Here is a 25,235-nt window from a genome sequence, read left to right as displayed (position 1 = left end):
CGACGTAATTATAAATACTGTAAACATATCTTTTTTCGTGGGTCTCGAATTTTATCAATCGAAACGCGAAGGCCGCATCGATATCGGTAAAAAAACAAAACTTACAGTGGGACTCTATCTTCTATTAAACAGCCATGAGAGTGTTATCGTGCTTTTTCCTGTCTATATTAATGCCTCGTTTCCTTCGTTCATTTTGACAAGACCATTCCCGAACGTAGCCATCATTCGGTCTTACACGCACTTATTGAAGTAAATTCTACATTGTTACAAATTTTCACCGCCTTCGCTGCAATCTTGCGTGCAGACAGTTTTTTTTTCAGTTCTCGGGTGGTTATATTTTCGCACAAACGATCTCAGTGGGTTTTGTTTACCAATCACCATTATCAAAGAGCCTAACTTCACCGGCTATATAAACAGAAACATGCTTTAACAATGAAAAACAGTAAACAAACCGCTTACAAGAAACAATCTTACACGTTTCTCGGCTGCCAATGCTACTGCTCACGTGTAATAAAAAATTTTCCTTTGGTTATTTATTTTTTTTTCATTTTTGCAGACCAGAACCGCTTTTGTGGGTTTGTTCTGCTTGAAACTTATCTGACCATCATTGATTCTGAGGTTGTTGTCAAGAAAAGCTTGTTTCGCAGGTAATTTCCGGATAAGCAAGTTTCTCTTCATGTTGGCGCTAAAAACCTAAGGCATCATTTAGCAATGCCTCAAAATAAAGATAGCATATCATTTATTGCTGGCTCAAAGGTTTCGTTGAACCGTAGAGGCATAAACAGAGTAGCTTTTCACCTATATAGCTCTCAAATGATCACATTGAAGCCATTTTTTCAAAGGTGAAAGAATCTCAGTAGACAACAACAAATAAATAAAAGCGCGAATCAGAGATGTGATTAAACGTTTGATCGCCATACGGAGAGATCAGTAATCTTTTTTAAAGCTTTAGGGCTTTTCACTATTGTGATTTTGGACTGATCGATCTTTCAACAAACGGAAACAGGTTGGAAAGGTGATTTAAATTTAGAAATGAAATGATCAGGTGGTAAATGGTAAAAAATCTGCAGGAAATTAAATTAGAAGGTGGAAATTTATATGGGTTCCAGTAAGCGTGTCCTGCTGAGGAAAATAAATAGTCTCGGATGGATAAAGGTTATTCAGGAAATTAATCTGTATAATCTCATTCCTTTCCTTTTTCTTTCACGATCGATAAATACCAGTTTCCTTGTCAGGGAAGACGCTAACTTTTCTTAATTGTAGCCTTGTAAGTTAAAAGGAGCCGGTTGGTTAGGTATTTTTACCAATTTTCCTCGGCCATCTGTATGAGATGATTCCTGTCTCTCTTTGTATCATCCGTCTATTTCCAATTGTTGTAAATAGCAATTTCTCTTTCACTACTTTCAAATGAGCAGCTCTTAGACTTTTTGGCGGGAAACTGTCGGCAGAGATTTGGAACATGTAAGAACAATGAACATTATTTCTGGAATATTGCCATATGTCGCAAATTAAAATACATGCAATTTTCTTTCTTTTCAACCATGTAGATTATAATCTGCTATTTAAAAACGTTATGAAAATAATGCGAAATTTTTGTAAAGTATGCGATCACAGCAGGTTGAAATATCTCAACACGATCCGTCATATTTGATTTGAGCCAGAAAATTCTCTACTACAGCAAAGTACATGTATTTTAAAAATAAAAACAAAGTGTCATTCTTGCCGCTTAAAATCTGGCATTTCGTTCTCGAATCTTCAAAGACCAATATAATCTCGATGTCTTTGTTTTCCTAGTGTTTTCGTAATGAAGTGTTCGTCTCATCGTCTCCCAAGGGATTGCGGTCTATTTACAGTTGGAACTGGTCTGAACAAGATTACCATAGTGGTAGATTAGACCTCTCTTGATTTGTTGTTTTCTGCAGGTAGAAGGGAGTTCATTTGGTAAAAGTTCTCGTTGAATTTCTGCTGCTGTGTGGCTGGAAAAGATTCGCAGCGCAGTGTAATGCCGTCTTGTTGCTAACGAAGTAAAAATTTTGTATTATTCATGAGGCTGCCAAACCAGGATGCCTTTCAAATGAACCCAACCGGCTGGGACATTGGACCGTAACTCTCTGAGAAGTCAGACAGTCAGGTACAGTTGAAGCCGCCCTCTCAATGTCAGTATCGGACTGAAAGTATGGAAATATGGATAATCAAACTGTTGATCTGTCAAACTTAACTGGGTTGCTTTAACTGCTTGGACAAGCCATCCATGTTGTTATTGTGTTAAGAATTTACAGGGAGTATTGATCGACGATTGTAACCTGGCTGAGACCACAACTCTGGATAGTCGTGGATAGTTTTATTAGAATTTCTAACCGCAAAGGGCTGTGGAAATTTTCATCATCTGGATAAAACATTTGGTTTCTCGGATGAGTTTTATTTATCGTATAGAGATGGATCCGTCGATGTCTTCGATCGCTTGTGCATAGCTCTCGCCTCCAAAGCCATCTCAGAATCGTCTGCGCCATGACTGTGTTTACAGGAGTTATGGCGTCCACCGCAGTGTTTATTGTTTTTCTCATAATGATAAACTATTTAACGTTGGCGGAGAAAAAGGAGTACAAATTGGGTCTTCTCATACCATATTCTACGGTGATTCCACATTTCGAACACGACTTTAATAAGGGAGAATCTTTCGCAGCGGCTATGACAATCGCGGTGGAGAGATTAAATGCGGATCCAACGATTTTGGCCGATTATAATGTTACATTTGTATGGAAAGACACCAAGTGCGATGAATTGATTGCTGTCTACGAGCAGTTAAATCAAATTAATTCTGGAGTTCAAGCGTTCATAGGACCTGGATGTAATTGTCAAACTGCTGCCAGGAACGCGGCGGCTTTCAACATGTCCATAATCTCGTTTGTAAGTATCATGTCTTCTCGTGTTCTGAATTTTATGATATTTTCATTATGTTTTATTGTGATGTTTGGTCTTGAGTTTTGTAGTTTTATATAAGTTTGTTATTATGCGCTTTTCTAGAGAAATCACGTAGACCTCCTCTCGTAGGGGAATCACTAGTTTGTCAGTTGGCTTCGAGTCAGTTTCTAACTGATTTTAGTTTACCAGCTGCCTTCAGCTGTATTCAAAACATCGCTAATTGCTCAGTTTTTGTTCTATTTGAGCTTCCTGAATATTTCATCGTGTTCCGTAATTCGAAGAATAGCCCCTTTCAGCAGGATCACTGTAAGCAACTGCCGCTCAATTTCATCGTTCATTCGATTAAAAGTGAGATGCACATTCAAGATATGCGGTGAAGTTAACTAAACTTGGCATGAGAAAGGGCAGTGTCAATCATTTTATCATGAAATCCTTCTTTCATTAAATCCTCGCAAAACACCACCGCGTCGCAAAGAGTGTCGCAAATTTGAACTATTACCATTTTGAATTATTCGTTTACCGGTGCCACATTCAAACTCTGTGTGATTTTATTGATATAAAGCTTACTTCCTCGCTGCGAAGAAAAGAAATTTTGGCCTCATTTGTGCAAATATATATATTACTCACTTTCTATTTGACAATAAGGTTTTAAAAGGGTTTTCGGCTGTCAATATTACTTTCATGCACATTTCCGAACCCGCTGTTTTTGATCTAAACTCCCTTGTTTCATGTGTTTGTATTCGTAACGCGTTTGTCTCCAGTTCAAAAGAAACGCCTGAGGTGCTGTGCGTTTCACACACACTGGTTGCGAACTCATCCCACTGTTCCATACCTCTGTTTAAGATCGCCCTCTTTCGCTTATGAGGTGTAAACAACTTAAAAGTAAATGTGATTTGTGTTTCTGTTATGATTCACGTGGCGGTTACTCCGGGTTACGTTTCAGAAGTGGTTTTATCTGTTTGGCATTTTCGAGATGATACTTCAAGTTGACAATTTCCTTTTAGGCTGGGAAGTTACATTCAAACAAACTAACAAACATCAAAATGCGGGGAGAAGAGAACTTGTTATTTCCTATCATTTCCTCCATGTACCATTAATTTGCTAAATGGAAATTCGTGTTATTTCAAAAGTAGAGAAAAGATATGACATCGTTTATGTTGAAACTATTTTTAAGCAGTGATTCAGCAAATACATTGCTTGGTATTCTCAGCTCAACACTCAGTTCTTTAATACTCTTAACTTCAAAAGCTGTTTTGATTTTTTAGTCTGACATTTATTGCTGAGAACATCAGCAAGAAGCATTAGTTATGAAAACATACTTGTGGTCTTAGCTACTTGAGTTGGAGTTGGAATGCTCTAATACCTCTTGATTTGAATAGCTTCCCTATGTTTTCATGCAGACTTTTAGCCAAGATTGTTTTGTGGTTGGGCTGAAACAAGGGAAGTGCATGGTGCTATAAACTATACATAAGTATTGTGACATGTGTCTTGTATTATGATTTACTTTTGTTTTAATTTAAAGTTTTAAATTCTACTCAGCTGTGTATTTTTCCATTTTCTGGATGATTCCAGACTGGTTTTCATTGAACCGGAAAATATTGCACTCTACATTTATTATTCCACGCTTGAAATTTTGGAGGATGCAAATTCTGTGCCTATGTGTAGGTCAAATCCTTGACAGGAGCTTTGTTTCAATTGAGGGAGCCATTTTCTTTCTTTCTTTTTAAAATTCTTTTGAATATTTGTGAGAAATTTCAAGCTTACAAGAAACACTCTTTCACTCTCTAAAATTTTGTTATGGAAATGTATAAACTTGGATTCTCACAGATTTGAATTAATTCCAGCCGCTTGTCAAGGGTTTGGCACTCCATATGAGCTTAAAACCAAATTGAGTATTTTTGTTGGCTCAAATTACAAAATTTTCTTGTTATTGTGAAGTTTGAAATTAACTTGAAATAACTGTGAAAAAAGTCATGTTGAGTCTTTAAATTATCAACACAGTTTTTACAAGCTTGACCATTTGTGCCAGTCTTGATGCAAAATTTAACTCACTGTTGATATTCATTTCAAAAATGATTAATTATTGAATATTGCTGTGTGAGCCTAAAGGAGCTGTGAAGATCAATAGATCCATCTGGGAAATCGCTACCGAAATTAAAAATTTATAACCAGGTTAAATACGCTAAACCCCACTGGAAGAAATTACTCACTTTTATTATTAAGGATATAAAGACAATGTGACTTGTTATGGGCAGAGTGACAATGCCAAATTGCTCAAATTTACAATGTCTTAGTTTTTGTATGAATAGTGGTATTGCATTAACCCCCTGCTAAGAAATTCAGTGATTCTGTATAATATAAATACATCTTTTTTGCCACTAAACAACATGTGCTGTCTTAAAATGAAACTTCATAAGATTAGCAAATTCAAGGAGCTAATTTGGTTACTTAGTCTATTGAACTGTGTTCTTTATTGTTTGGTGGTTTAATTTGCAGCTTCTGTTGTGAATAACTTGTATATTAAATCTCCAAGAGAATTCAAAATTATCTTTGTCTAAAGCTGTGCTTTATGAGATCCTTGTTTGGTGAATTTTGTCAGAGCTTTGTGAAGTACATGTATACAGCTATTTCAATTTACGTTGTCGGATCAGAGCTTCAAGGGTACGATAGTTCTTGGTGACATCCATAAAGCAGCTGCAACCTCATCCACTTGAAACCCCAACATTTCTTTCATCCAAATGGCTCACCATCGGAGATCTTCGCTGTATGGACGAGGCATTGTTAATTTTGCTGATAATTATTCATTAAGATCCCATATTCCCCTTCGGTCTTGTCTTGTAGGCTTGAGGCTTTGATCCGACAACGTAAATTGAAATAGCTGTATCCCATGAACAGCTGTTGATATGAGAGTAAAGCAAATAGCAAAGTCAGTTTTTTTTTTTTCATGAAAAGTGGTTTAACTAGCCTTCAAGGTTTTCAGAAAGAAATAAATTTTGTGAGATCTGAGGACTTCAGAATTTAAGCCAGTGTTGATGTATCAACTACAGTGGTTTTAACTTTATGATCAAGTCATCATATGAAGTGATGACTGTACCTGCTATCAAAATGCATGTGAGTGATTTCCTTTTAACCTGTTACTTTCAAGATTGAGGAAAGGACTATTAAAATATTACAGTTATACAACTTGTTGATATAAAATCTTTGGATATTAGCTTTCATATAATAAAATTTAACAATTCTTCTTACCTCACTCCTTGCTCTAAAATTGTATAATTGAATCCCCTAACCCCTTAAACCCCAAGAGTGACCAGTATCTAATTTTTCCTCACAGTACTACTGCTGAATCAGTCTTTAAGTTTATGAGAATAATGGAAATGATCGCCATCTCAAGAAGCTTTGATTATGAAACCAATTCTCCCTGTTAGTATCAAAGGGAATTTGTATATAAGAGTTTGGAAAATATAGATACTTATGTTAGAATGAAAAATGTTAATCTTCACTGTTCCTTTATTACCAAGGGGTAATTAAAATAATATGAGTTTATATGGAGTGTATCAAATGAATATATTACCATTTAGAGAAGGCATGAGACAAAAGAAAAATATTAACTTGGGGATACTGTTTGATTTTAACACCACATTTCAGAGATAAAAGTATAAGTTATATTTGGCAGACAGTGTGAAGAATGGGTATTTAGGTCATGAGAGCAAGAGTTTAACAACTTAACCTATTAACTCCCAAGATCTGATTGTTAATTCTCCCCTCCAGCTTCTACACATTTCCTTGTAAATTAGTTACAAGAATTTGGTGTGAAATCAAGGTAACAAATTCTATGGGATAAGTTTGAGTACTCTCTTTACCTGTTTGCTGGTTAACCCTTTAACTCCCAGATCAAATTTGTAATTCTCCTTACTGTTAACCTTACAATTCTTGAAATGTTAGTTCTGAGAATTTAGTATTGGATCAACTAATTATCCCTAACTTGATATTTTTCTTTATTCTCATCACTTACTGGTTGATATTGTATAGATATTGTAAGGAAAAATTCTGTCTTGGTCATTCATGGGAGTTGAAGGGTCAATGTGTTCATTCTGCAGTCTTTTTTTTTTTTTTAGATGTGCAGTGCTGCAGAGCTATCTAATAAAGAGAAATTCCCCACATTCTCTCGCACTTTTGCTGTTGACAATCAAGTTGCTCCTAGTATCATCAGTCTCTTAAAATATACCTACAATTGGACTAGAGTCGCTATCATTGTTCAGAATACAACAAAATGGATGGATTTGAAAGACTACCTTGTGGAGGAATTTGAAAAAGAGAGAATAGATGTAGCAATGGAATACACAGCCGTGAACCCCGTGCTTTATGAAAGTAAACATGAGGCACAGTTTCGTGATGCACTGAAGGAGCTCAAGAGTAAAGCACGTAGTAAGTCGTTTGAATCATGATTTGTAGAGTCAGATGTTATGTTAGTTCTGTTATCTCTGCTTCTGGGTTCCAGATGTAGCCAGATCATACTGTTGTGGGTTTTTGGGGCTTTTTTAGAATACAGGAAATGACCACCCACTCCAGAAGCTCTTGATTGTTAAACAAATTCTCCTTGTCGGTAACACTAGAAATTAATAGAGAACATGATGGGGAATATGCATACTGATGTTGTTGTGTGAAGGTTAAGGATAATGTAGGAAATATTACGTTTATTTCTATTATTATTGGCTCAGTGTCTGAGCATTGGAGATAGAAATGTGATGGGCTGGGCGTTGATTCCTGTATGTAATGTAAACTTTTGACTCAGTTTTTCCTTTTTGTTTTTACCCTCATGACTAAGCAAAGAACAACTTTCTTCATTCCACCACCAGGCAAAGATTTTACTTTCTTTCTTATTCTGTCTTTCAGTTGTTCTAGTTATTGGTAGCTACACCATTGGCCTGGAGACCCTCTACCTTGCCAAGCAGCAGGGAATGATAGATGGAAACTATGCATTCATCTTATTTGAGTTAAATCAATTGACAGTGAAGAGGAACAATAAGCTCAAGTTCTTTTGGTACCAGCAGCAAATTCTTTTAAAAAGGTTGGTATTTAACAGGCTTTAACTCCCGAGATCTGATTGTTAATTCTCTCCCTTAGTTGTTACACACTTCCTTGTAAATTAGTTTTGAGAATTTGATGTTAGATCAAGACAACAAGTTCTACCTGATGAGTTTGAGTACAGTATTGTCATTATTCTCATTATTCTCATATGATTAGAACTGTTGGAGGTAAATTATGGTTTACTTGTAACACATAACCCTGTGACTCATTTTGCCAAAAGCATGGTTACCACAGAACAAGGAAAAGTCAGGGACTTTCACTTTGACTCTGGGAAAATTTACATTTTTGAAAGAAGTCAAGGAAAAGTGAAATTTCAAGTAAATATAAAGTTGTTCGTTTTGTCTTGGCCCTCTTCATGATGAAAGATGGTGAAACTTTCCTTATTGTAATGTTGATGTTACTGGTATACGTTGTGTAGTACAGTTGACAGATTCCTGACCGGCATATTCTTTCCCTTTGTAATGCAAGTTCAAGTTGGTTCATGAAGGATAATGATTTTCTTCTTTTTAATTCTTTACTACCATTTTTTAAATTCTGTGGAGCATTTTCACAGACATGAGAGGTATTGGATTGGTAGAATTTAGTTAAATGAAATTGAAGCAAGCTGATGTTGGGTTTCCAAGAAAATAAATTATTTTAAATATATTGCCTAAATAAAGGAACTTTCAATTTATGTATGACCAAGGATTTTTTTTAATGCGACCATTTCATGATTGATGTCAATTGAAGGTGAATTTTTGAAAAGATGAGCTTGGAGCCCAGAAATGGCTAGCTTCCTGAAAAGATATCTTGATATGAACTATTTGAGGTATTCATCTGTCAGTTGTTCTTGATGGAAAAAGCTTAGACAAGATTGTCTGCATTTCTATTTCAGAAACATTAGTAAAAGTGACATTCCAGAAGCTATGCAGGCAGCACTCGTTTTGGCGGTGAAGAATCCACGTGGAAGTGGTTATGAAAATTTTGTGACTCAAGTCAAGCTGAAGACATCAAAGAGTCCTTTCTTCAGTATGACATATAATAAATCAAATTTGGCATTTGCAAACAGTGTAAGTACAAATATAAGCAGAAATCTTTTTGGAAGATATTAATAATCAGAGGCAAAAGTACCGTAATTTCCGGTCGTTTACCCGCACGGCCGATTACCCGCACCGGCCGATTATTGCATACGGCGAAAAAAAAAAAGTCAACAGATTACCCGCACTGGTGGATAACCCGCACGTTGTTATTCAACTTTTTGGTGGCGAAAACGTGACATTAAGGTGATACATTTCAGTCTTTTAAAAGTTGTCTGATCCAACTTTCGAAAACTTGAATGCGTCTTTGTCGAGTTTAAAGGTCAAAGAAATTCAGACGCGTGCACAATTCTGTGTCAATATTAGCATGTACTTTATTGATAAGATTATAAAGTAAAAACACTAGCGGCCCATGCCCAAATCTCAACGTTTCATACTTGACAGAATGCGAATTTGTGGCCACATTTTGTGCGAGCGATCGTTCAGCGCCATGTTGATTTATTGAAAAAAAGCTGGGTGAGTATTAAAACTTTAATTATAAAGTACTGTCGGCGATTTCTGAAAAAATCGATATCTCCGGTTCTATTGGGCCTAACAAGTCCCTTAAAACGGGAAAATTCTCTTTAGCCCAAGCTGGTGTTAAATGGAAATTTGTTACTGATGCGCCGGATATCTATGGATAATTTTTGTCACCATCAAGGTTTTGTTCTCACGCGTGCCGATAATAATTTGTTCGTCGCGCAACTAATTATGCGTGAAATAAACTCGAGTCGGCATCATGTTTTCGTGCAGCTTTGCGGCACTACTAACACAATAAGATTTACTTGAGAGGTGGAAACGCATGTTGGTGATACTTTTTTTCAATTCAACTACCACTGGATTTTAAAATTGTCACATAACCCGCACCTCCCTATTACCCGCAGTGGCGCGCGTTTAATGCAAAATCAACAGATTACCCGCGGGTAAACGACCGGAAATTACGGTACTTGGCGCACTTCCCCTTGAATAGGGGTTGACAACCCTCCATTAAACATAATAAGCAAAAATCTTGTAATTCTTGTCTAATAAGTTTCTCCACCCACCTCTGCTCCCCTAGGCAGTGTAACCTGGTGGTTACCTATTTTTGATGTCTACACCAGAGCCAGGTAACATTTACATGGGGGAGAGGGGGGGGGGGTAAATGAGTTATAGAAAAATTTAATAGGTATTAGAGTGTGTGCTAAAACTTTTTTCACTTCCTGTAGGTCTCTTTAAAAAAAAATTGTCAGAAGAGGCTGGAAATGTAACAATATTATAATTATGGTCTGCTTTATGATATGATAATTGTCATGTCCTGCTAGGAAGTGCGTAGCAACATGTGCTATTTATATGAAGTTTCTCTGCTAGACTGACATCATAGAAATGTTAAGAATATTATAGGATCTAATTCTTTTGGTCCATGTCATAAGTTATGGTTTTTCCCTCCTGTGGTTTGTTGCTCATGAGCCTCATGCTTACAGGGCCTGTGTGAATTTTATCTTCCTGTGATAATAGCATGATATCTCACATTAGTGAGTGAGGGGAACAAGTGATAGATGCTATCAACATAGGGGCATATCCTCAACCCTTTCACCCCTAAGTATGACTAGCATCTAATTTCTCCTTACAATATTACCCCAGAATCACACATTAGAGTCACAAGAATAAAGCAAATGATCACCAACTAAAAAAAAAACTAATGACTGTTAAACAGATTCTCCTTTTCAACACCTAAGGAATACTCTAGAGATTAGTAAAGAGAATTTGCACACTGATGTTTGGGTGTAAAGTGTTAAGCAAGCATGTAACGTTTTCCATTTCATATAGAGACAATTTGAAACATGCATTTTAAGTGTAGGGAATGAGTAGTTTATCTGCATCTAAGTTCACCTTAGGGAAGTGCCTCTTCAACTTCTAACATTTCAGTTAAAAAATTTCTTTTCATTGAAAAAAAAATTTGATGGTTATTCTGCTTGTAGGGAGTGAATGAATGTTTGATTTTTTTATGCAGCCTCCTATATATGCTGGGTACTTGTACAATGCTGTATACCAATTTGGCTTAGCACTGAACAGATCTCAAGCCCTTCTAGAATCTGAGGGGCAGAATAGAACCCCTACAGGAGCAGACATATCTGCACAGCTTCGGGATTACACCTTTGATGGTTAGTAGAAACAGTAGTAAGGTCTTCTCAACTGCACAGTGTGTCTTGAGCTGGTCCTGACCTTGAACAAAGTAGTTTCACCTCTGCCACTTGCACTCAGTCAGTAGGTTCAAGTACAAACACTTTGGATGCATCAAAAGTGCTTCTTTACATCTGTGGACGTAGAGATAGGTTTTAGCAAACTGTGAGGAAAATTTGACAAGTTATTGACGGGTGAAAGTGATCAGCATTCCATGAAGAATGAATTACTCCTTGGCAGAAATACCCCTACTTGCTTCATGCTGAATAAATCAGGATACACTCTGGTAGAATGGACTGCTTGGCTTGGACTTTTTGTTTTGTTACATTTGACAAAAGACTGCTCCATGTTGATGACTCTAGAACTGCAAAATTTGTTATTCATTTCAGCATGACAGAGTTCTCTTCATAGGGGAATCTTTGTTTAGAGGAATGTGTCGTTTGATCTTATAGTTTGATTGTCTTGATGAAAGTGGGTCAGACGGGGGTAGTTGGCCCTAATATAGAAACTGATGTTTCAAGAACCTTAGTGGAAGTCATCATAGAGTGGCTGCGACAGTAGTAGTAGTCACTGACAACAATCCTTCTCATTACTGCTCTCACCTGGATAATCAGACTGAAGGATTTCCTGTTGCTCCTTGGTTTAAACTGTTTACTGTATGATTGAAACAATGTCTGTAATGTTTTGAAGTCAAAGTTAGGGTGTTTTTCTTCAATTTGTACTTGTTACAGGCATTCAGGGTTACAGAATACATTTGGATAACAATGGGGATGCACAATTCAACTTGACTCTGCTAGATGTCAGAAAAAATCCAACTCACAGCAAGGATCCCTATGGTGAGTTATAGGCCTAAGCTGAATACAGCATGCATGTGTCAATTTATCAGTGAAGTGCAAGACATGCAAGCTAACTGTGGTCTCAATTAAAGAAAAAAAAGCAGTGTTTATGTTTGTGAGCTTAAATATGTTTTGAGCCCAGCTCAGAATCATTTTAGCCCAAGCTGCTAGGCAAGGGATAAAATGACTTCCTGAAGGATTGAAAACAGATTTATGCTCGAGAACATAAACTCTATGTAATAACTGTAATTATAACTTTGGTGTGCATTGAGAACATAAGAACTAAAAAAAAATGACTAAAAAATGGTCTGAACCGTTACACAAGCTTGTGAGTGGGCTAAAATACATTTTAGCCATTGGAAATTTCTATTTAAGGTCTCAAATGCACAATAATGCCCAACAGAGTGATGATACATATGCTGTAACTTCTGTGTATGATATCAATTGACGCAGAAATATTTTTCTAAAATCAATGCAACATGAAATGGTTGTGACAATCAGCAACAATTTTGAAATTGTCCAATTTAAAAATAGGATTGTTTAATGTGTGCAGAACTCAAGAAAACATTACTGCTGTCTTTTAGTTAACTTTCAGTTTGCTCAACTAGTATGTCACCCATATTTCTTTCTTAGCTGGTTGCTCCTCTTTCCTCGCCAATAATACTCTATTTTTTTTTTCTGACAGATTTTGTTGAAGTTGGAGATTTCCAGATAAAATATGGTAATTTGTCCGGTAACAGGTCCCAGACAGGTTTCCCTCACCTTGTATTCCGCAAAAACTTTACCAAACTGTGGGTGGGGGGAAGTAGAAAAGCACCCAAGGACCGTCCCGATTGTGGATTCAACAATGAGCTGTGCCCTGATCCGACGGGTGGGGTGCATCCAGGTAATGTTGAACGTACAATACTTGTGTTTTAATTAGTTTTACATGATGAGCTGAATTATACACACAATTGGATTGGTTCCCACTTATGTTTTATTGGAGTACAAATGCACAGATGACTTCACCATGAACAAAATTGTACTTTGATATCACATAAAACAAACATTGTGTAGATGTCATGTTATCATGGGTCTGTTCAATAATTGGTCAAAGGAGGTGTCAAAATATGGTATGGACATCAGTGACACAAATGGCTGCACCTTGTTTGCCCCTTTTTTGTTCTTATCACATTTTATGTCATCTGTGATGTTTACTGAACAGCTGCATGGCAACATGGAATCTATTTGTTAGCCCTTTAACAACTAAGAGTGACTGGCATCTAATTTCTCCTTACCAGATCACCCCCTGACTAAAACATTAAGGTCATGAGAATAAGGGAAACGATCAACAACTAAAGATACTCTTGATTGTTAAACAAATTCTCCTTTTCAATACCTTAAGAAATGTACAGAGAAAGTATGGAGAATATGCATACTGATGTTGGGGTGTAAAGGGTTAATTGTTGGGTGGTCATGAAGAATGCTCAAGCTACTACACAGAATTTTCCAGCGAAATGCATGTGTCAATGGCCTGAGATGTTTTCTTTTTAAATTCAGACATGAAGACTGTTTTCCAGTTACTTTACACTCTCTCCTTTACTTCTTTTGATTCCCAGAAATGATCAATTTGTGACTTCTCCTCATGGTTTCAATGCATTTTCTTTCAAAGAGTTGATGAGAACAATGAAACTCGTCAGCAAGAATTTGCTGTCTTCACATAAAATTATATATTTTATAGTTTTTTTATTTTTTTTAATGGATGACTAATCTTAAAATTTGCCTTCTATTCTATTTGCACGTTTTGTCATATATCAGCTCCTACTAATTTTTTTTCTTGCTAATTATCGGGAATTTTTTAACTGTGATCACCATTCCATCCTCATCTAGACAACAAAAAAGAAATCATTGCTGGAGTTTCATGTGGTCTGGGTTTCCTTGCCATTCTACTTGTGATAAATTTAGTCAGGTAAGTGACAATGTTTGCGCCTTGTGTGGCTGTTGTCAAAATCATGTGTGAAAATATATAAAAAGGTTCAGTGAAATTAACCCTTTAACTCCCAGAAGTGATTAAGTTCTCCCTATAATATCGATACATCGTCCACCAAACAGGTAATGAGAATCAATAATCAGGTAGAAGTTTTTATCTTGATCTAACACCAAATTCTTGTAACTAATTTACAAGGAAATGTGTCGTAGCTAGAGGGGAGAATTAACAATCAGATCTTCGGATTAAAGGGTTAAGGAGTTGAAAGAAGATTAGAAACTATAAAAGTATACGCGTGGTAAAGCTTTCTGTGCAAAATAAAAGATGGTAGATTAAACTTTATCTTGATAGAGTTTGCTCTTGAATGTGTGAGTTAACCAATTTTACGGATGTTTTCAAAATTTTGGCTTGTTCGTGGAGAACTTTGTCATGGTTTTCCTCTATGTACTCATTATCAGTTATGCATGACCATAAAGGAGACCTTTTTTCTTTACTCCGTTTTGTTTTCTTGTTTTCCAGACAGTACAGGTTGGAAAGAGAACTGAAAAGTAGATTATGGAAGATTGACTATAATCAACTGGGCTTTGAGCGAAGAGCATCAAATACCTCGTTAGCAAGTGCCATGGTATGTTTTTTTGACCCACAAGAAACGCTGATCATGTCGGATATTAATGCACCTACAGGCCTTCAAACCTTCTGAAAAGCAATTTCTGGTTGAAGGGCAGACTCAGACTGATATTTTTTCTTTTTTGTAACAGAGAGACACAAATGAAGAAGCCATGCCCCTGATAACGGAAGAAAGCAGCGATGGAAAAATCACAACTGTAGGAAGCTACAAGGTAATGTGAACCATTTGGGACGTAACAGAAACTAAGAGTCAAGTCAAGAAAAACCAAAGCTTTCCCGGATTCCTCTCTACACTTAATCGAAAATATCTTTACCGAATTAACGTAAATTGATCGATTTATAGTGGTAATAGGACCGACATGAAGTCCTGTTATAACTACCAAATAATTAAAACCTTGATAAAATTTGAGAAAGAAACTAGACATCGGTTACACGTTTTAATAAAAAATAAAATAACAGTTAGCTCGGCGAAATGCGAGACAACATCGCTTGTCTAATTACAAGCATGACGCGTACAGTCCTATTAGTGCTCATATCGATTGGTGATAACCCATCGCGTTCGAGAATTTTGTGTTAGTTTTGATTAATCAAGAAACTTTTCTAACTTGCAGGGCAATATGGTTACAGTGGCTAAACTTCCTAAAGGTCATTTAGATCTGACGAGGAAAGTTCTTTTGGAGCTAAAACAGGTATTTCGTTTGGATGACACAGATATACTAAAGAACAGATTGTAATATGTATTGTCTCGTTTATCATTTCCTCGGTAGAATTGACGAAACACGACGCAATCATTTCTGAAATTTAGTGCCTCTGCTATAATCACCTTGTACGAGGTGATAATAGCAAGATATGACGGAATCCTCGACCAATCAGAGCGCGAGAATCTCTATACATATCTAAGCAATTACTTAACTTTGTTACTCTTGCCGAGAAAGATTTAGAGCGTTCCAATTCTGCGTGGAAAGCAGCTCTCTTACTCTAAGGTATTATGAGAATTCCCATGATGTAAACATCTTGCAGCTTACCACTAATCATCGTTCTGTTTGTTTGGATTTTTTCTATAGATGAGGGATATTAGACATGATAATTTGAATCAATTCATCGGTGCTTGTGTGGAGCCTGAAATTTGTATTGTAATGCAATATTGTTCTAGAGGAAGTCTACAGGTAAGAAATAAACCGAAAAACTTACAAAAGTTATTTATTTAACTCAAAATAAATAAATGTTGGACATTGAGTTTGATAGAAGGAGTAGTGTTATTCTACGCATAAATAAGACTCTCCAGACATGATGTGTCAACTAATTTTGACGCTGAATAAAGGGATAAGTTTCTTAAGAAACTGTGGTGCTGCGTCGGTGGGAGAGTAAAACAGGTAATTTAGTGTTAACAACTGAGTTGAAAACGTAAATTGGCCACCGTAAAGAGTTTAAAGGCTGACGTTTCGAGCGTTAGCCCTTCGTCAGAGCGATTGACGAAGGGCTATCGCTCCGACGAAGGGCTAACGCTCGAAACTTCAGTCTTTAAACTCTCTACGGTGGCCAATTTACGTTTTCAACTCAGTTGTTAACACTAAATTACCTAATTTTGACGCTGATTGTAGCTATGGACTCGCTCGCGTGAAAGTCTTTGTAATTCAGTGGTAGGGCATTGGAAGGTGAAATCCGAAGGTGCGAGGTTCTACTTCTCGTGGCGCATTCAGACTTCTTCCCCTGTCCCCAGCTTGTTACAAAACAAATAATATTTTCTTTGTTTGTTCCCTGGTATTTAAGTATGATTTATGTCTCATAGGATATTTTAGAAAATGAAGACGTCAAGCTGGATCACATGTTTATAGCTTCCCTTGTAGCGGACATAGTGAAGGTAGCTAAATGTCATCTTTAAAGGATACTTGTAAGACCGTTGTTGTGCCATAAGGTCATAACCTTTTAACCCGTAAGAGTGACTAACATCTAATTTCTCCTCACAACGTCACCCTTGAATCGAACATTTATGTCATGAGAATAAAGGAGATGATCACCAACTAAAGAAGCTCTTGATCGTTGAACAAATTCTCCTTGTCAGAACCCTAGGAATTGTCTAGCGAGTAGTATGGAGAATATGCACGCTGATGTTAGGGAGTAAAGGGTTAACTACGTTAGCTAAAATTCGATGAAGTCGAGGGAGACAATTTTTTTTGCGCAAATTCTAAATCCACGATCATTTCCTTATAGGGTATGGCATACATGCACAGTACAGATGTAAAATCTCACGGTAATCTCAAGTCTTCTAATTGTTTGGTGGACAGCCGCTGGGTGTTGAAGATCACCGACTATGGTCTCCCCTCTTTTAGAAACAAATTGAAAAAGAACAGAGAAGACTACGCCTATTATCGAGGTGAGAGGATTCTCAGGGTGTTGAAAGTATTTTCTAGTAGCCAGTGTCGTACGCTAGTGTTTTACCAGCATATTTGGGATTGTCAAGTTTATTCTTATGAATAAGGTCTTTTGCGGAAAACAGACAAACAAACCTGAAAAACAGGGTGCTTCCACGTCAGGACCTCCTCCCCTTATTTTACGCCTTGACCTCCCATGAGAATTCAATGTGGAAGTGAATTGAAAATCCCTCACCTTGTGATGAGGGTCAAATATTTGGGAGAGGACTAAAACGAGAAAACTGCGGGAGAAAAAGCTGTGGAAAGTGTGAAATAGGCAATCGACCTGGTGGAGAGAATACTGCTCGTCCATTTGCAAAATGTATTTTTCCCTCCGGAAAATAGATCTTATGAGCGATAGCATGCAGTGTTAAGCTTTATGGAGCCGTGGCTAGCTTGTCTCATCATTTCAAGTACATCCTTGCTTCCTGTCGCGAAACCTCAGGTCGTAAGACCACACCTCATGTTTTGTCACGACACCTCGTGCGCGATTTGTGACGATACTTTTGTCACGTGAAATTATGTCATGCTACTTCATGTCTACTTATTGTTTCCTACTGATTTCCAACAAAAAGATAGAAATGAATTGACATTGAAGGTCCTTTGCATTCTTCTTTGTAGACTTACTTTGGGTAGCTCCGGAACTGTTACGAATTCCAAATCGTTCTTTGAGGGGAACTCAAAAAGGCGATGTCTATAGCTTTGCTATAATTTTACAAGAGTTCCACACAAGGGAAGGTCCTTACAGTGCAAATTTCATGGAACCAAAAGGTTAGTTGGCGCACTGTTGATCAACGATGATAAAAAGCATCGTTCATTTGATCACTTTGTTTTAACTGCTTGTTAAAAACTCTTTGGTTCATTTTGCTGGTAGTTATTCCTTTGAAATCATGGTTAAATTTTCGTAATTTGCGTTCTTTGTTGCCGTAGACATTATCCGTAGAGTAAAGGATGGTGAGTTCCCACCCTTCCGTCCGACAGTTACAACACTGATAACTGGTGTGGAGGAGCTACGGGAACTGATGAAGCAATGTTGGAATGACAACTCGGAAGAGAGACCAGACTTTCACGAGATTAAAAAGATCATGCACAAAGTTCTGGTCAACAACGGCATGTAAGTTGACCAGATTTCCAGCATCTATATTTGCCTTAACCAGCCTTCACTTGTGAAGGACGAAAGGGAGGATTAGAGTCAGTATTTAGCTGGTCAACTGTTTTTCCTCGCTGCAATTTTTATTCCATGCGAATTTCGTTTAATTGGTTTTATGGTCTTCGTCACAATAGCCAATTTTGAGGAGAGGTTTTTGAATATATTCAGAGCTGAACGATTAGAGGAGGAGAGGATTATTGAATTTATGAAACTGAAGGAAAGGTTAAAATTTTGTAATGTAGTGAAAATTTCCCTCCCCACTCCCTTTTATGCCCTGTTGGCGACGACTGATCCCTACTCCGTTCCCCCTGAAAATCATGTGATTTCTCCCTCCCCCCCAAAGAAATCCTTCACCCCCCGAACAGATCGCAAGAAGCTTAGAGGGGAAAGCAAAGCTTAGATCATGGTAATCAAACGATACGTGCCTTTGATGTTCCCTTAATAGGAAGACGAATATCTTCGATAACATTGTTTACATGATGGAAAAGTACGCTGATAACTTGGAGGAGCTTGTAATGGAAAGAACCGGTCAGCTGATTGAGGAGAAAAAGAAGACGGATGCACTTCTGGAAAGAATGCTACCAAGGTGCGTCAACATTTGGTAACAGCGGACGAGTGGTGCGCTCTTTTAGAGATTTCTTGGATGTAATATTTCAGCTATTAGTAACTTGAGTAACTTAGTCATGTAGCTAGAGACACATTCTCGTCTAGCTTTATTACATGTTGAAGAACTGAAGGTACACAAGTACTGATGCTCGTCCAGTAGCGGAAACAGACGATGACGTAGGTATGATGTTATGAAGGATTTGTGGGCGGGTTGAACAGGACTGACATATTCGTAGTTTTAAGGTTAAGTTTGTCAGAAGTTGTCCCAACAAATCCAGGAAAGAGTTTGTTCCACATAAGTACGATTTTAATCCATAATCATTGCTGTGCTAGTTAAAACGCAATATCTCCGAACCATGGAAACCTTTAGAGGGGTTTTTTATCTTGAAGTTTAGGTTTCGCGTTTGCTTCTATAAGAAAAAATTGACGCAAAACGCAAACGAACAAGATGTTTAAAGTTGGTGGGATAAGAGGTGGAATTAGATAGACAGTTTAACCGTCCGAAGAGGACTGTAAACGACAAGGTGGACATGGTACCGAGGCTCGATTTCAAAACTCAACGAACGCATGTACATTCGGCTTGATTGCGCGATCTAAGACTTAGGTAAGACTCACGGAATTTCGCCCCTGGAACTCGAGAAAGGCAACGGACGGAAAATAGCTAATGACCATGAATCTGTCAGAACCGGATTTACACTCGTGCTGACGCACAAGATTATGTCAGGAAGTTAGAAAGTCAACTCCAAGAAAATATCAGAAACAAAGACAGTCAGCCAGTTTTAAAGAAGTTACGGAGATCGACAGACCTATTCATAGGAAGGTAAACGTCCTCAAAGACAGTCAGCAAATTTTAGAGGTTGAAGAAATGGATGGATCACTCCATACTAAGATAAACGTCTTTGTCAGAGATTTCTCAGGGTGAGTGTAGCTGGTTTAAGCTGAATTTGTTATGACGGTTTTCATTTTCTGCGTCGAGTTGGACACTACTTGGCTTCGCAGTAATTCCTTTTTTGGTCCCATTGCAGACCTGTGGCTGAGCAACTCAAAAAGGGCCAAGAGGTAGAAGCAGAGAGTTTCCATGAAGTGTCAATCTACTTCAGTGATATCGTAGGATTCACCAGCCTCTCCTCTGGGAGTACACCGATGCAGGTGCGTTGTTCATTAGTTGCTCTTGTGCCTCCGGGGACAACCGGTAATAAGCCGTCCCCCTCACTCTTTCCCCTCTCAAACCAGCATTACCGTATCTTCCAGGTCAGCGTCAGTATCCGAGAAATTATACATCTACCTCTCCTTAACCCCAACATTAACCCTAGTTCGGTATAGGTTGACTGTTGTTTGGTTAGCTGCGCAGTTGCTCGGAAACTAACATTTATCACAACTTCCAGTGAGATTTCTAAGTCTTTAATTCATCTCTCACTGTAGCTCTTGTAGTATTCTTTAAGATCTCTTGCAGGTACAAAGCTTAATAAAATCCTCTCGTGTTCCTTAAAATACGGCGTTGAATAAGTCAAGCGTTCATTGTTTTTTTCGGTGCATAGAGTGCGTGGCTAGGCTAAGCCAGTGTATTCTTGCTGATGTAAGTTAAACGGCATTTTCTTTTATACAGGTTGTGACTTTGCTCAATGATCTATACACGCTGTTTGATAACATCATTCAGGAGTATGACGTGTATAAAGTAAGTGCATATGAGATGTTTGAAATGTAGAAGTTTTTTTCTCCAGGTTGCTCTTGCAAGTTAGTTTAAAACCCGTTTCTTGTATTCAGGTGGAGACAATTGGTGACGCCTACATGGTTGTATCAGGCCTGCCTATCAGAAATGGCCATGAGCATGCTGGTGAGATATCCCGGATGGCACTACATCTCGTGGAGGCTGTGCAAACGGATTTCAAAGTTCGACACCAACCGGATCATCAGCTTAAGCTCAGGGTTGGACTTCATAGCGGTAAATCGTAATATGATTGTGTTCCATTACTGAACAAGTCGTACCGGACAATGTAGACCATTCAGAGGGCAAAGGGAAAGTTTAATTAAACCTTAAATCAGTGTTAATTTTTATCACAGAATTTCTCCCGTTTCAAAAACATGATATCTTCATCCAACGACCATGCAGTACGACCTTTGGCTGTTAACCCTTTACATCCTAACATCATTATGCAAGTTCTCCATACTATTCTCTATAATTTCCTAAGGTGCCGAAAAGGAGAATTTGTTTAACGATCAAGAACCTCTTTAGTTGGTGATCATTTGCACTATTCTCGTGACTTTAGTTTGTGATTCAGGGGTGATATGGTAAGGAGAAATTAGACGCTTGTCATTCTAAGAGGTCAAAGGCTGTATAGTTGACATGTGAGTTGGAGTGAGTATGAGTCAATGGTAACTTCTACCCCATGTGTCACTAGTTATCCTCGTTGCCTTTTCTCGCAGGTCCAGTTGTTGCGGGCGTGGTCGGTAACACTATGCCCCGTTACTGTTTGTTTGGTGACACAGTAAACACTGCGTCTAGAATGGAATCTAATGGAGAAGGTCAGTTTCTTTAGTATTTTCTATAATTCTCAAGACACAATTTAACAGACAAAAATGACTGTTGTTTTTCTCAATATTTTATGGTGAATGTCTGTGCCTCTTTCTCCTCTCAATATCATATGGCGACAACATTTGAACATATTCTGGGGAAGGATTTCTCGTAAGTTGGGGAGAATTGACGAGAACTTCAGTTGTCGTACTGACTGTATTGTCTAGTACTGACTGCTGCTTGTCGATTATCCAGAGTCTCAATTTCCTCTGACGTTCCTAAAGTCAGGGAAAACTGTTACTTACAATGAAAAAAATTTCTGTTTATGATTATTTTCTTGATTCTAGTTAAATCTATTGTGATTCCAGTCAAGTTTATAAACTCCAGATTAGCTACTTGAGCCCATCTTTGTCAGTTTTTCTAGACTTAATGTTCGGATTCTGAAATGTGACACTCACGAATCTAAAAATGATTGCTGATTTCCATATTACAGCTCTTCGTATTCACATCAGTGAAGCCACCAAGGGTATACTCGACGATCTAGGTGGCTTTGAAGTTCAAGAAAGAGGAGAAGTGTTTTTAAAAGTAAGAAAGCGAGACGTAAACTTGTCACTATTATTTGTTTACTTAGGTGAACATTGATCAGCGAACGAAACTCTTTTTGTGAATTGCAACCACATTCATTGGGGGGGGGAGGGGTGGGGGTGGAGGAGAAAACTCGGAGGATACGAGAATCCTCTGTTAAAGAAGTGTACATCATGTTGTTTTTAATAAGTTTAACATTCTCAGATAAACTACTTAAATTAGGAAAAAGGCTTCTAACAATATGTCGCTGGAGAAATAAACTCCCAAATGTAAAGAGCGAAACAAGAAACGAGAAAAACTCCAGGATTGCGAGGATTAACAAGGATTGCATTTGACGAACTTGGAAATTTCAGGTTACTTTTTCCAAGTTGGACAAACGATAATGTACCTGCTATAACCCACGAGTGATCGCGTGCGAACGCAGGCGACAGCCGTGAGAGGCGAGTGCTCTTGCCTCTGTGTCTGAATTCCATGTTACCATACTGTGCTGCCTTGCTGATATGTGTTGGAATGTGCTTACCCTGATAAATTTTTTTTTCCTTTGTTGTTCCTTTGTTGTCTTTCAGGGCAAGGGCACTTGCAAAACATATTGGTTGATAAGTGCCGTCAAACGCACCAGCAACAAAGTAAATAAACTTCTTCACCCGAACGGCCAACCCCTCATGAACTATCTCAACGCTCCTGGCCATCATCTCGGCTCTAACAGCTCTCTAAATAATCTTAAAAGAACGGAATCTTTGCGACGTTCAATGAAGGCTTCTCCTAACCCCGTGAAAAAATCTTGGCACAAGGCAGACGACGAATCGGCAGCGCTGCTTAATCAGACTTCTGTGTGACCACTGCACGACTTGGAGCGATTTCTGTGAACGCTTTACAATTTAGTCATGGTTCGTGGTCCAAGACAAGAGAGGGTTCGGGAGATTGTTCGGAAATCTTCGACATGTTCTGGTATTGCTCGAGAAGAATTCCGAGAGATTTGTCAGAGGTGCCAAAGATGTCTCGGAAATGGAGAGGATATTTTGGACTTGTTGGAGCCTCTGAACATCGGAAATTTCTCAAATGTAATGGTATTACTGCCTTTGTTGTCCGTTTGGATCATGTATTTCCATTTGATGTTGATCTACAAAGCTCGATATTCGTGCCAAAAAGACTATAGGCCCCATTCGCTCACGAAGACAAAATTAGTCTGTGAATTTCCATACGCATAGTTAAAATAATAAATTATCTGTGCTGTAAGAAATCGTTACTTACCACATCACGATGCCTATGAAATAGAAACTCTGTATATATTTTGATCTTAGGTACCAGATTATTTCACACAGTGTGTTCTTTTGAACCTCGCACCAAGCTTTGCGGTTGTATAAATCATGTGGAGGAGTGGTAACCATGTAAACATTTATGTATAGCGTCTAAAATAAGCGATATCTGAGGTGTTAATGTTACTGTATAGCACTCCATTATGAACCTTGTTTATAGCGCAGCCATATCTGCGGCGAACCAGTATATATGAAAGGACAATTAGAGTTAAGTAATCATTTCCATAAGTGAGTAGTGAAGGAGTCATATCTACTCGTCATACTATACGGTGTCCCGTTAATAATAGGAATATGTATAATTGGAGTTTTTTGTTTATTTTTTGAAGCCATTGAGGCGAATTTTGTTCATTCGTAAGTATTCAACGGATTATCCAAGCTCCAGTCGTAACTAAATCTCCCCGAATAGCTTATTTTAACCTTCACCTCCAGGAGTGATTATTCGATAAAATCTCCTTACTTTTCTAACACTGTCAGGCTAATAGGTAATGAGAATTTGGAAAGGTACTGTCGCGAGTGGAAGGGCTACATCGCGAGAGTTCGAGTCACGTTTTGTGCCATGTAAAACTACTATCAGCTGAAAGAACGTCAACAGTAATAATTTGTTTAACCTTTTAACTCCCAGAAGTGATAAACATGTAACTTCTCCTTATAGTATCCGTACATTATTCAGCAAACAGGTAATGAGAATATTCAAACTCATCAGGTAGAAGATATTACCTTGATTGAACACCAACTTCTCGTAACTAATTAACAAGGAAATGTGTAGCAGCTAGAGGGGAGAATTGACCATCAGATCTTGGGAGTCAAAGGGTTAAACAGAACTACATTAAAGAAGCTTTGATAGACCAAGAAGATATAGGCCTAGTCAGACGTGGAGAAGATTGTAACTTATCGACTCCAAGAAATCTCTTGAATTTTTGGGTATGATCAATCTGTGACCAAGTTCAGTTAAGTATAGCATCTGATTTTTACCTTAGACCAAGACTGAACTAAGTCAAAGAAGACATAACGCCTTAAGTTGTCGTAAATGGCAATAAAACTGTCGTTTGAAATGAAATAAGAAGTCGAATATCTATATCTTTTATGTTAAATTTTTAAATGGACTTAAAAATGAATGCACGATCAGTACTTGGAATACACACCTCTTTCCATATGGGAAAGATGGTCAGGTTCACAAGCCGGACGGAACATGGCGTAGTTTCACCAGCTATCTCACCGTGAAGACGCATACGAAATAACAAAGCTTTTGCCTCTTCTCTCTACCTAATCTCCACATTATAGATCTATTATTGTTCGTATTTTGCTTCGCTCGAAGTTCTCTATCTAACCTAAGAAGCAGAATTAGCAATCTTTAACAATCGGAGCCTGGTACGCCAAATAATTCATTAAAATAGTGGAAAAAACTGTGTTTGAAGCGGAGTTCTTTGTGATTTTGCCAGCTAGCTAATTTGCATTTTGGCAAGAAGCTGGAATATAAAAAAAACTGCTTGGGTCAACGAATTATGACAACATCCGATTCAATAGCTTTAGTGGAAACAACAATTAAAGAAAAAACTAAATCGTAGAGCAGTGAGCCAAACTTACCTCCATGAAAAAACAAAACAAAACAAATTAGTATCGTCCCTGAACCGCCCAGGTCATTGTTTAACGTCGATGAGTCTGGGATTGTGGTAAAAGTAATTCTTACTTTGAAGTTTTGTGGGATATTACATTTGTTAAATGAGTAAAAAAGATCCAATTTTTCGGTGGGTAGATCGTACAATTTTGACCTAAAAGAGTGTTGAAAACTATGGAAGAACTCGGTGAATGTCGTGGTGAAGTAAAATTCTTGTCATTTTGTTAATTCTCGAATATTTAGTTTTTTTTAAATTTACTCTTAAGCTTGGTTTACTTTAAAAATTTAATAACCTTGAACCTATACGTAACTGGCTTAAAAAAGAAAAAACCTTCAAATCCAAATGAAATAAGCTCTGTGTTGATTTTTAAGCCTTGGCCCCGCAC

General features: G+C 37.7%; 1 protein-coding gene across 3 annotated transcripts in view; it reads left to right on the top strand.

Moving 5' to 3' along the window:
• Window positions 1-24,628, top strand: part of LOC131769840 (atrial natriuretic peptide receptor 1) — a 39,554-nt gene extending 14,926 nt beyond the window's left edge. For all 3 annotated transcript variants that reach the window (XM_066170890.1, XM_066170891.1, XM_059085571.2), the window contains exons 2-24: window positions 1,923-2,907; window positions 7,038-7,347; window positions 7,816-7,990; window positions 8,885-9,059; window positions 11,056-11,206; window positions 11,957-12,061; window positions 12,747-12,947; window positions 13,931-14,009; window positions 14,547-14,652; window positions 14,786-14,866; window positions 15,266-15,343; window positions 15,719-15,820; window positions 16,444-16,515; window positions 16,866-17,028; window positions 17,687-17,836; window positions 17,996-18,179; window positions 18,661-18,801; window positions 19,847-19,970; window positions 20,428-20,496; window positions 20,586-20,763; window positions 21,246-21,344; window positions 21,827-21,918; window positions 22,485-24,628. In XM_066170890.1, the coding sequence (XP_066026987.1) occupies window positions 2,509-2,907; window positions 7,038-7,347; window positions 7,816-7,990; window positions 8,885-9,059; window positions 11,056-11,206; window positions 11,957-12,061; window positions 12,747-12,947; window positions 13,931-14,009; window positions 14,547-14,652; window positions 14,786-14,866; window positions 15,266-15,343; window positions 15,719-15,820; window positions 16,444-16,515; window positions 16,866-17,028; window positions 17,687-17,836; window positions 17,996-18,179; window positions 18,661-18,801; window positions 19,847-19,970; window positions 20,428-20,496; window positions 20,586-20,763; window positions 21,246-21,344; window positions 21,827-21,918; window positions 22,485-22,754 (3,504 nt within the window). In that variant the 5' untranslated portion in view covers window positions 1,923-2,508 and the 3' untranslated portion in view covers window positions 22,755-24,628. The remainder of the gene's footprint in view (window positions 1-1,922; window positions 2,908-7,037; window positions 7,348-7,815; window positions 7,991-8,884; window positions 9,060-11,055; window positions 11,207-11,956; window positions 12,062-12,746; window positions 12,948-13,930; window positions 14,010-14,546; window positions 14,653-14,785; window positions 14,867-15,265; window positions 15,344-15,718; window positions 15,821-16,443; window positions 16,516-16,865; window positions 17,029-17,686; window positions 17,837-17,995; window positions 18,180-18,660; window positions 18,802-19,846; window positions 19,971-20,427; window positions 20,497-20,585; window positions 20,764-21,245; window positions 21,345-21,826; window positions 21,919-22,484) is intronic.
• Window positions 24,629-25,235: the final 607 nt, after the last annotated feature.

The sequence above is a fragment of the Pocillopora verrucosa genome, chromosome 8 (assembly GCF_036669915.1).
Source record: "Pocillopora verrucosa isolate sample1 chromosome 8, ASM3666991v2, whole genome shotgun sequence".
NCBI classification, from domain to species: Eukaryota; Metazoa; Cnidaria; class Anthozoa; order Scleractinia; family Pocilloporidae; genus Pocillopora; species Pocillopora verrucosa.
The sequence above is the reverse complement of the archived record's forward strand: the minus strand, read 5'-3'. Positions and strand labels throughout refer to the sequence as shown.